At 32.3% G+C, this 12,755-nt stretch overlaps 1 protein-coding gene across 4 annotated transcripts in view; it reads left to right on the forward strand.

The window, feature by feature from the left end:
* Nucleotides 1–12,755, forward strand: part of DYNC2H1 (dynein cytoplasmic 2 heavy chain 1) — a 402,876-nt gene that overhangs the window by 49,123 nt on the left and 340,998 nt on the right. For all 4 annotated transcript variants that reach the window (XM_003923764.4, XM_003923763.4, XM_074400491.1 and 1 more), the window contains exons 23-30: nt 2,600–2,715; nt 3,323–3,450; nt 7,201–7,350; nt 8,354–8,559; nt 9,452–9,607; nt 9,697–9,811; nt 10,338–10,508; nt 11,369–11,751. In XM_003923764.4, coding sequence (XP_003923813.1) covers nt 2,600–2,715; nt 3,323–3,450; nt 7,201–7,350; nt 8,354–8,559; nt 9,452–9,607; nt 9,697–9,811; nt 10,338–10,508; nt 11,369–11,751 — 1,425 coding nt within the window. The remainder of the gene's footprint in view (nt 1–2,599; nt 2,716–3,322; nt 3,451–7,200; nt 7,351–8,353; nt 8,560–9,451; nt 9,608–9,696; nt 9,812–10,337; nt 10,509–11,368; nt 11,752–12,755) is intronic.

Consider the following 12,755-nt stretch of genomic DNA (forward strand, 5'->3'; position numbering starts at 1 on the left):
CAGCCTTGGCCTCCCAAAGTGCTGAGATTATAAGTGTAAGCCACCACACCTGGCCATAGTAATTAATTGAATTACCTTGTTGGAACTAAAAACGGGGAGGAGGAAATATTATGAGGAACTAAGAAGTCTTATTTATTGGAGGAAGATGAAGGATTAGGAATAGGAAGAGACAAATGACTTGAGGTTTTGAGCCTGGGTGATTTGGATACCGGTAGTACCATTAACATTAGTTTAAAGTAAGGAAAAGATAGTGCTTTTGGAGTACTTATATATGGGGATTTTCTTCTCTACTGGGTCTTGCCTTTGACCCCAATCTTGTCTGTCTTCTTTGACTTAATGCTGTCACTTAACTGCCTAAGAACCTCTACTTCCGCCTCTACTATTTGTCCCGCTGTAGATAGCTTTCCTATTTATGATCCTTGCCAAATAAAACAAAATAATAAAGTCAACAATGCCTATCCCATACTATATTTTTCATTTTGCCATTTCTTGCTAACAAATTAACATGTATTCATCTAAGTGAATACACACATGTGCATATACAAACACAAACACATTTATTCTGTCAGTACTGTTAGGAAATAAGGTGTAAGATTAGAAGAGCTGTATTCTAATGATGTATTTTAGATAGTATAAGGAAATAACTTTTAAATATGCATCTTTGATATGTAATGAGGCATTTTTCATTTCTGTATGGCTGAACAGAACCTGTTTCATATTATGAATATTTTCAAATGAAACATGAATGTTTGTCTTGTCCATAGCATTTTGTAATCAGTAAAACTTCTTTTCTGTAATTATATCACTTTAACTCATTAGCAAAATACAGTATAATATAATCTTTTAGGTTTTCCAAAATCACCTATCTTCATGTATCACATATCAGAAATCATGACCCTTTGTGTGTCAGGATTTCAGGAATCTTGTAATTTCATGTGTCAAGAAAATTGGCTGTTATATATAGCTTTTGGTTGTTAAGAACTGTAGTTTAAACTTCTCCAGCTGGTAGGTGATTGAGAATAAATAAGTAAAACTTTGAAAGAAAATTATATGTTTCTGATAAAATAGTAATTAATACATGTAATTTGCCTCTTAAGGATCTCACTTTGCTCTGTGCTTTAAGAAAAAAGCAAATAGCTTTCCAAATAATCTTTTTGACTAAAGTTTTCAGATTTTTTTAACTTTGTGAGATTTAAGATAAATATGAGATATTCCTCAGATGAGTGAGTCTGGTTCAGCTTTTCGTTTCTTAGAATATTACAATTTGCATTGGGCTGCAATGGAAATAATTACTCATCTAAAAACTTTATACTTGTTTTTGATTATTAAAAAATACATTTGTTTTATAAATTGTTTATAGTAAAGTACAGAGATAATTCCTATTAATATTTGATGTTTTGGACATATAAAAATGTAGAGTATCCTATATCCTTCTATTTTTTTTTTTTTTTTGAGACAGAGTATCACTCTGTCTAGAGTCTTGCGACCTCCACCTTCTGGGTTCAAGTGATTCTCCTGCCTCAGCCTCTTGAGTAACTGGGATTACAGGCAAGCGCCACCAAGCTTGGCTAATTTTTATATTTTTAGTAGAGACGGGGCCTCACTCTTTGGGCCAGGCTTGTCTTGAACTCCTGACCTCAGTTGATCTGCCGGCTTTGGCTTCCCAAAGTGCTGGGATTACAGGCATCAGCCACCATTCCTGGCCTATCCTGCTATTTTTATTGACTACTATTTCATTGGTATTTGCCATGGTATCATCTACACTCAAAAATGTGATTTTTAATTATAGGGATATATAAAAATTTATTTATTTTGCCATTTCTATATTTACCTTGTTTGTAACTTTTCCCTATAATAGTTAGTGCTTTCATGAAGATACTTGTATATAAATCTTGGAGTTTGCCTTGAAATTTTCCTTAGGATAAATTCTAGAGGTAGAATTGTTAAGACAAAGGATATGCCAATTTAAAATTATTTGACATATACATTGCTCTTTACAAATATTGCATTTTTTATGTTCTAACAGTTCTGGGAATTCTCTTTTTCCATGCAATTGAAGATTCAAATTAACCATTCATTACATGTTTTTGAATTTAATAGATGTCTCATCTATTAAATGATGAGATACAATGGTGTCTCATCATTTTATTGTTTTAGTGCTTTAATAATCTAAATTCACTTTCTATCTATATTGTTTGCCTTATTTTTATTGTTTGTATTTTGGCTGCAAGATAGTAAATTTATTTTATAAATATTTAAATAGACATATTACATGCTGTGACAAGAGGAGCTCATGAACATTTAAATATATTCTTTTGATACTTAGTAATTCATAATGTGCCACCTTTCTTTTGAAGCTGATATGCTGGATGATTAAAATTGTAGTATCATAACAAAATCATTATGAGATGAAAAACTTCAAAATAGTATGTGTAAGGTATTTTTGCTAAACTAAATCTAAATGTGCTTAAAGATCACCATGTTACTGTTGACATACGTTTTTAAGCGTATTTACATGAAATCATTGTAATATTATATAAGATGCTTTTTTTCTAGTTAGTCTTTTCTGTATCAAAATATGTTGATTGATATTTTTCAGTGCTGTCAAGGTAGATTGCTTAAATATTAATTGCAACCCTGTAAAGACTGTGATTGATGATCTCATCCAGAAGTTGTTTGATCTGCTTGTTCTTTCTTTGAAGAAGTCCATACAGGGTAAAGACACATTTTTATTTTTATTTTTACTTAATTTGATCTGTAGAAGCATGTATTTGATAGTTATACAATGTAAATTTCAACAATCATTAAAAACCAAAACTGAACTAATTGAAAAAGAAGTAGGAAAGTCTATATTCAATCTTTAAGAGGTCTAAAATGAAGACATCTTTATTATTTGTAGTCTGAGCTAGTATCAGATTGTTGCATATGTAATTGAGAAACGTAGGTGATTTTGGTATAATGCATTTCTGCTTATATCCTCAAATGACAAAGTATTTTATACCACAGTTTCTTCTTTTTCCTTTAAACTGAGAAGTTTTAGTATGTTACATAAAAGACAAAAAATGTTCAGTAAAATTTAAGTGCATTTTAAGCTTTTCTTAAAATTTTTAAATACAATGCAAAACAACTAAACTTTCATAGAAAGAAATTTCTTTGCTTATTCCACATCTTGAAATTTTGTTTTATGAAAGCAAATGATAATTTAGAACTTACCATATTCCATGTAGTGATTTCTTCTACTACCCCTTGATTTAGAAAGTATGCAATTTAGTATTTTTGATGGCAATAATTACATTTCTTGTATTTCAATGTTATCACTCAGCTCATTTACATGAAATTGATACATTTGTTACTGAGGCGATGGAAGTGTTAACAATTATGCCCCAGTCTGTGGAAGAAATTGGTGATGCAAATCTTCGATACAGTAAGTTACAAGAACGGAAGCCAGAGGTGAGAATCACAAAGTAAAGTTACTTTTTACTGCATGAGAAATGTTTAAATTAGGTAATTTTATGTCATTATTTACAAATATATGATCTCAATATTATAAGGAGGTCCACAATAATCTGGCTCCTCTGGTTAGTTCGTGATTAGACTCTTGATGTGCTACTGGTGTAATGAAACAGTAATAGTAACACTTAGTATTGTTTTTAGATATACTTGCAGTCTGTTTTATGATTTGGCATATAAGAGTAAGAGTAACCTTAAATAACCCTGTTACCTTTAGAGTTATTACTTTAGAATGCGAAACAATGAAGTTAGAGCTAAATTAGGAATGCACATACACACATACACACATAATGGAAGAGCTCATAATTAAATATAAAGGAGAATGGTAAAGATTCATAAAAAAGTATCCAGAAGGCTAGAGCCCAGAATAAAGAAGCCAAAGTTTTATAACATATTATAGATGATTTTAGTTATTTTTAGAATAACGAAGATAAATAATTCAAATTAGTATACAAACTTTTATGTGCCCCCACCATGTGACAGACTTAAAAGTTATAAAGAGAGTTTCAAGGTGAATAAAATAATATACCGCCCCAATGGAAAGAACTACAGTCTTGTATATGATCGACTTGAAGGTATAAAAGAGGGTTTAGGGCTGGGCGTGGTGGCTCAAGCCTGTAATCCCAGCACTTTGGGAGGCCGAGGCAGGTGGATCACGAGGTCAAGAGATCGAGACCATCCTGGTCAACATGGTGCAACCCCGTCTCTACTAAAAATACAAAAAATTAGCTGGGCATGGTGGCGCGTGCCTGTAATCCCAGCTACTCAGGAGGCTGAGGCAGGAGAATTGCCTGAACCCAGGAGGCAGAGGTTGCAGTGAGCTGAGATCGCGCCATTGCACTCCAGTCTGGGTAATAAGAGCAAAACTCCATCTCAAAAAAAAAAAAAGAGGGTTTAAAGGTGAATAAAATAATATATCTATCTAGTAGAAGGAATTACTAAAATAGGAATGGTTATGTAAGCTGTGGCATTTAGCAGAGGCATTTAGTTATTTATTTGATGGATATGTATGGATCACCTGATGTATTCCAGTCATTGTACTAGGAGTTGGGGACGCAGCTGTGACCATATTCTATTCTCATGGAACTTACATGTGTGTGCCTGTGTGTGTGTGTGTGTGTGTGAGACAGAGAGAAAGAGAGAACAAAAGAGAGAGAGGAGAGAAGTGAGGATGAGTATGCTCAACTTGGGGATATTACTTAGGGTGGATGATCATGGGATATCTTCTCAGAGAGAGGACATTTGAACTGAGACCTGAAAGATAAAAAGGAGCCAACCATTCTGAGATTTGGGGACAGATCATTCCAAAAAGTATGAATAGTATGTACAAAGATCTTAAGGTAGAGAAGGAGCTTGGTATACTTAAGGAATAGATAGATGTAAACGTTATCAAGGAAGTTAATTATCAGGAAAGCATAGTATTCAAGGAAGAGAATGGTATGAGGTGCAATTGGAAAGAGAGGCAAGGGCCAGATTACGAAGATGCTTTTAGACAATCATAAGAAGTTTGTATTTTATTCTGAGTCTAACAAAAAGTCTTTAGAGGGCTTTAAGTGGGGGAATGACACAATGTCTCTGAGATTTTAAAGTGACGACTCTAGCTGCTCTGTGGAAAATGAATTGAAGGGAGATAATAGTTGTGGATAATAGTCCACAATAATAGTTGTGGACAGGCCAGTTAGTAGGATATTGCAAAATGATAGACAAGAGATGATGGAAGCTTGTATCATGTAGTAGTAGAGGAGATAGAACTGGAGAGATTGATGATGTATGGGGGATGTGGTTAGAGAAAGATAAATCAAAATGTTTCCTAGGATTTTGACTTGAGCAGCTGGGAAAGTATTGGTGTCATTTCCCGGAATAAGGATGACTAGAGGAGCACCTGGAGTTTGAAAGTGGTGGAGATTTAGTAATAGTTTGGAAGAAATTGAATGAGGAATATTGAATTTAGAGTAAAGGTAAGGACTACAAATATAAATTTTGCAGTCTTCTTTATATCCATGATATTTAAGCCCTTGGGATTAGCTTAGACCAACTGGTAGATAACAAATAGAGGGTTTAAGACCAGGCTTGAACCTTACAAAATTTAGAGTACAAGCATAGGAGGAGGAGTAAAGTAAATGAATGGGGTGTGAGGAAAGACAAGAGATTATAATAGTGTCAAAAAAGATAAAAGGAGAAATTGATGTTGTTTGCTGGGAAGAGCAAGCAATTAGGTATTATAAGAGGTAGTATGTGGGGTAGGAAGTGCCATGAGATAATAAAAGAAGTAGGCAGAATCTCCATGTGAGCCACATTAAGGACCTTAGAATCTCATATTCTGTGGGCATTGGGGAGTTGTTTCTACGTTTTATGTAGCAACGTATTTGTAATTCTCTTTTGCTATGTCTCTTTGTTCATATGTGGATTTGAGGGGTAGGACTGGATGTAGGTAGACTAGGAAACTATTGTGATATGTTTTACAGGCTAATTATTGTTTTGTCCACATGTAGAAAATTAAGCTCCTGAGGTGGTCCAATCATAGTTCACTTCAGCCTCAAACTCCTGGGCTCAAGGAGTCTTCCCGCTTCAGCCTCCTCAGTAGCTAGGAGTACAGGTGTGCACCACCATGCCCAGCTAATTAAAAAAAAATTTTTTTAGAGATTCACATTATTTTTAGATATTCTCACCATGTTTTTTATAGGTTCTACCTATGTTGCCCAGGTTAGTCATAATCCTCTCACCTCAGCCTCCAGAAGTGCTAAGATTACAGATTGGAGCCGCCAGGCTGGGCCAATTGAGTTATAGTTGAATTTCCTTTGTTGTCTGTTGTATTATGTATTTACAGTGATATTTAAAAATGTTTAAATGGATTTTATTGCTTTATTGAATAGTAAAAGTATAGATATTAATTAGAGGATACTATTGTTTTACAGAGCTTTAAAAGCCTTAGAGGCAATTCCAACAGTTTAGCACCCATTAACTTATACCCCAACTGTTTAACAAACTGTTAGCTATATACAGCTTAGGACATTTTAGTTAGAAACCCTGAATGCAGGAGCTTAATTTTACTTCTTTAGTTGTCTGTTTCTTAAGTGCCTTTTTTGATGATTTTCTCTTCTCTACTAAGTAGGATAGTTTGGTTAACGTATGCTCTTACATAATCACTAATTTTAGTTCCTTTAGAAACCTCTTTAGCATTTTTTTTTTTTTTTTAAGAAGGATTCTCACTGTCACCCAGGCTAGAGTGCAATGGCGTGGTCTCGGCTGACTGCAACCTCTGCCTCCCTGGTTCAAGCGATTCTCCCGCCTCAGCCTCCTGAGTAACTTGGACTACAGCCACGTGCCACCACACCCAGCTCTCTTTAGCATTTTCTTGTGAATGGAACATTTATAATAAGTTACTTTGAAAGCTATAGTATTATCTTCATGGATTTCATTTACTCTCCTATTACTACTTTATCTTTTTTAACCTCTGATGTCAGAGTACCTTATTTGAGCTTGTGTATAGTAAAAAATAACCATCAGGAAGTTTATATCTAGGAATTTTTTTTTCTGCCAAATCAGCCTATCTAGGAATTTAACAAATCATTTAAATGCAAAAATTTTAATTTAAATATAAAGTTATGAAACAAAGACTAAAATAAAATCTTAAAGAGTTTTAATAAAATAGATTGTCATTCACGTTTATTATTTTTTTTAAACCTTTAGATTTTGCCCTTATTTCAAGAAGCTGAAGACAAAAACAGACTTCTACGAACTGTGGCTGGTGGAGGTTTAGAAACAATTAGTAATTTGAAAGCTAAGTGGGATAAATTTGAGTTAATGATGGAAAGTCACCAACTTATGATTAAAGATCAGGTTAGAACTTTCAGTTATTTATTAAAATGGAAAGTTCTTTCTCACTTAAGATTTCATGCTTATCTTTTATTTTATAGCCCAGGTTTATAAGAATTTAATGTGTCTGGTGAAATTGATGTCCCTGACTATTTTTATAGTACATACTTTATATAAGTGATGATTTTTCACATGGTTTTTCTTTCCTTCCTATTGTACCAAGAAGAAACCAGTGTCTTTGAAATGTAACATTATTTATAGTCTTATGAATGAATTTATTGCTTATGTACTATGTATAGCTTAAGTTTATTTCTGAAACTCATGTTTTCTTTAATTACTAAATTTATTAGGATATCAGTTTGACTATTCTAATGGAGACCCCCAAAACTGTAGCTTATGTTTCTCTCTAACATTACACTATAAGCTGATATGGTGCCTCTGCTCTGTAACTTTGGGTCCTAGGTTTCATCAATCTTATTTGTCTACCATCTCTAGGATATTGTCCAGAATGGGTTATTACCACATTCAGTTGCTACCAAGTAGGGTCAGGAGAGAGGGAAAGAGAAAATGGCACCATCTATCTTTTAAAGACACATCCTGAAAGTTGCACGTATCTACTGAACTCATATTTTATTGAGCAGAAGTTACCCTTAGGCCCCAGCCCTTAGCTGCGTGGGAGACTGGGCAATCCCTTCCTTAATTTAGCAGCTATATACTAAGAACAACCAGCAGTCATCAAATAAACATTTTCCAATTATATTACCTTTGTTGTTAGTAGTACTAGGTGTGGTTAATCACATGAATGATTTTTAAATGATGTTATTTGAAGGTTATCTCTTGTTATAAATTTATGGTCTAATTTATGTCAATTATTTTATTGAACTTGGAATTAATAAAATCCTTTGAAAAGTTGACATTGGTCATTGATATTTTTTCACTTTTAAATAGAAAATATTGGAAAGAAAAATGTGAACTCAAAATGAGATTTTATTCTGCATTAAATTATTTAAACTCTATTGTCTTATAGATTGAAGTGATGAAAGGAAATGTGAAATCACGTCTTCGGATCTATTATCAAGAACTGGAAAAATTTAAAGCTCGTTGGGACCAACTAAAACCTGGTGATGATGTTATTGAAACTGGCCAACATAATACTCTTGAAAAAAGTGCAAAGTTAATAAAAGAGAAAAAAATTGAGTTTGATGATCTTGAAGTCACAAGAAAAAAGCTGGTGTATGTTTTTTCTTTAAAACTGATAGTGTTCATTTTGAAACAATAATTTATATATCAAGCTAGTAATTTTCTCATGTCTGTTATCTTCATACCTTTCCTCATAAATTTCATCACTTTTCAAAATACAAATAATAAGCATTCATTTATTATTGTCTTAGGGATCATAGTTGTGTTATATAAGGATATTAAGAGAAAGCAAATTCCAAGAAAGGCCTAGAAGATAAATTAAATTTACCTAGCAGTTATATAAGGGGGTTGGAATCGTCACTTTCTTTCAACTTATTCTATTTAAAAATGAAATATGTATGATTTTCAGAAACTACTTTTAGTGCCTCTGAGAAAAAAAATGAATCTAGAAGAATAAGTAATAATAAAATACTTCAAAGAAAAAAATGAGTTGTTGGCTTATAATAATGTAAAGTATTAAATTTGAGCACTGATTTATATTTAAGTAAATGCTTTCGTAAGTGAGCGGAGGTTTTGTTACCATAATTGCTAAATGGCATTATACTGATTAGATGAAGGATATCTTATATTCTAGAAGCTTACCCTTTCAATTGAGAAGAGTATTTTTTTCTCAGATTAATCTGTAGATTTATACAATCTCAAATATTTACATATATGATATGTGTTATATACATATAAATTCCTCGGTATTACTAACTCAATTTTGACTTCTTTGGAAAAAATGTATATTAATGAATTTATAGAGTTCATATATGAGTAGGTAAAATAAAATTCTCATTAAATAGACAGTTTCTTATTGTTTCCATAATTAAACATACATGTGTGTATACACACATACAAAGAATGCAGTTAAATAACTTAATGATACTTAACAGTTATCAATATTTGTTTTTAAAATGTAGTATTTCAATATTTGTTTCTATAGTGATGATTGCCGTCATTTTAGGCTAGAAGAGCCTAATTTCTCTCTGGCGTGTAGCATCTCTAAAGATATTGAGAGCTGTGCACAAATTTGGGCCTTTTATGAAGAGTTTCAACAAGGATTTCACGAAATGGCCAATGAAGACTGGATCACTTTTCGGTTTGATTCAAAAACAGTATTTAGACTAATATTTTGGTTGTTTTATTTTTGGATATAAATTTTGTAATGTGTTTTCGGTATGTTTATAGGAGTAAGACATACTTGTTTGAGGAATTTTTGATGAACTGGCATGACAGATTAAGGAATGTCGAAGAACATTCAGTGATGACAGTGAAATTACAATCAGAGGTTGACAAATATAAAGTGAGATTGTTTTCCTTATTTTGCTAACTAAAAACGATGTTTGGAGCTTTCATATATCTTTTTCTTATGTAGTGACTGAACTATATAATTTTACTTTAGATGTTTTTCAACTAAATTATTCCATTTCATGAAGAAAATAGGAAATACAGAGTAAACCCTAGAAATTATTGCTACTTCTGCTACCAATGAGAAAGAAGTTATAAGCTAAGAAATTTATGGTTAAAGTGAAAAAATAGTGTTTAAACATTCCAGTTCAACATGGATTCTATTCTAAAATAATAAAAATAGAAATAGTCTATGTCATGTTTTAAAATATATTAAACTACAAAGAATAATTTGTGTTTATCCATAGCAACATTTAATAAAAAGTTTCATACAATTCTGTTTAGGAATATAATTTTAAGATTATTAAACAAGAAAATGGAGTAATTAAGTTTGGTAACTAGTAAACATAAAAGTAAATACAAATTTGCATTTTGCTTATGTATATGTGTACATATGCCTTTTTCTTTTTCTTTTTTAACAGATTGTAATTCCTATCTTGAAATATGTGAGAGGGGAGCATCTTTCTCCAGATCACTGGCTTGACCTTTTTCGTCTCCTTGGACTTCCTAGGGGGACTAGTCTAGAGAAACTACTGTTTGGTGATTTGCTCAGAGTAGCTGATACGATTGTAGCCAAAGCTGCAGACCTTAAAGTATGGATCACTTTTATAAATATCCCTTAAGTGTGGCCTTTTAAATATAAAATTTTGCTTCATATTTTGTTTAAATATAAAAAAAGTCTTCCTTTAAGAAGGGAATCAGCTTCAATTAAAAAGTGAATAAACACAAATCATTTTACATAAGATACATTAAAAATTATGTGGTATGCTACAAATAGAAGCTAGGGAAAACACAAACAGAGAGCTAAACCCAGAATCACTTTGCTAATCAGGTTTAGAAAAGGTCTCAGGTAAAAGTAAAAGTTGTCATAATTCTATTAGAAGTGACAGACTTTTAGTGTTGCATTGTGGCCATTCAAAAATATAAGGACTCTTGATGTCAGATCATTTTATTTCCTATCAAAAAAATAAACCTTTGTGTTTGTTAATAACCCTGGAATGTTTTAAAATAATCTTGAGAAGTTATAAAGCATGGCTCTTGCAGAAGGTAACTCTAGTTGATTGTTAATCATTTTAGATGTATCCAAATCTATAATAAGATAGATAATAATAAGATATATAATTTCTGAATTTCTTTTGTTCAAAATACTGGCCTTTTGGTCTGTAAAACTTTAAATAAGCCAAACTAGTTTTGTCTTTTGGGATGGATGCTTTATTTTTTTGCTTTTCTTTTAGAGAATTAAAAAGAATAAGGCAGAACTTTGTGTATACTTTGACCAAGTGAACCAGATACTTAAAATAGAGCCACTTAACTCTTTTTTTTTTTTTTTTTTTTTTTGCCTTATGGTGAAAAGCCAGATAAAATATATTTTTTCATAATATACTTTTCTATTATTTCTATTATGTGATAATTAATGTTGATGTAATAAACATGGATATTTTGTGTTAAATAGGATTTAAATAGTCGGGCACAAGGTGAAGTTACAATCAGAGAAGCTTTACGTGAACTTGATCTTTGGGGAGTTGGAGCAGTGTTTACATTAATTGATCATGAAGACAGCCAAAGTCGAACTATGAAGCTGATTAAAGACTGGAAAGACATAGTAAATCAGGTTGGAGATAATAGATGCCTTCTTCAATCCTTAAAGGATTCTCCTTATTATAAAGGATTTGAAGATAAAGTGTCAATTTGGGAAAGAAAACTTGCAGATTTGGATGAGTACCTGCAGAATTTAAATCATATTCAGAGAAAGTGGGTGTATTTAGAACCCATTTTTGGCCGTGGAGCATTGCCAAAAGAACAGACACGGTTCAACAGAGTTGATGAAGATTTTAGGTCAGTACAACAATGTAAGACATAGACATGTATGGTATTTTAAAAAATCAATTCATATTGTGGAGTAATACAAGCAAACTACTTTTATATTATTGGTATCCTCTGTGTATTCAAACTCTTTACTAGATCCTTTTGAGAAGCTATTCCTCTTATTCAGGCATTTACTTCTTGAACCATAATGATGTGGTCTCTGTTATTATTATTACCACTCTACCTAATAATACACACTTCCTAAAATTACCAATTATTTTCCTGTTTTAAATTCAAATGGCATTTTTCATTTCTTATTTTACTTTATCTCTCATTAGTATTTAATATAGTTGAGCATTTCTTCTTTCTTGGAAAGTCTCTTCTGTTGGCTTTTGTGATATTGTGCTATCTTGGTTTTCTGACTGTCTCTCTGGTTCTATACCTACTAGTACTTAGCTATCTCCAACCCTTTAGATGTAGTCATTCTCCAGGCCTCAGCCTTTGATTGTTTTCTCTATGTATTCTCAGATAATCTTAACTACTGTCAGCATCAGTTCTCTTGTCTGTGCTGAGGTTTCCTCACCTTACATGTATAGCCCATATTTCTCTTCTGAGCTCCAAGTCTACCAAACATCCTCAAACAGAAGGCTAAAATTGAAGTCATGAGCTTAACTTTCCAGCTCCTTTCGAACAAATCTTTTTTTCTTTCTGATTCCTGTTTCAATAAATGGCCAAACCTAATTGCTGAAAGCAGAGACATGATAGATAACTTAGATATCTTCTTCTTCCATTTTTACATACATTAAGTTTCCAAATTTTGTTGATTCTAACCTACTTAGTATATCTTGAACCAAATACCGTTATAGAAGTATATTTGTACTTCTCCTTTTCTATTCTAAAATTTTGTGTCTCTTACTTGGACTATCCACATTAACCTTCTGACTTGCTCTTGTATATAAGTTTTTTTGCACAGCAGCCAGAGTAACTGTTTGAAAATGCAGGTTCAGTACTTTGTTTTACTCCTCTAAATAAAA

The sequence above is a fragment of the Saimiri boliviensis genome, chromosome 6, assembly GCF_048565385.1.
Source record: "Saimiri boliviensis isolate mSaiBol1 chromosome 6, mSaiBol1.pri, whole genome shotgun sequence".
NCBI lineage: Eukaryota > Metazoa > Chordata > Mammalia > Primates > Cebidae > Saimiri > Saimiri boliviensis.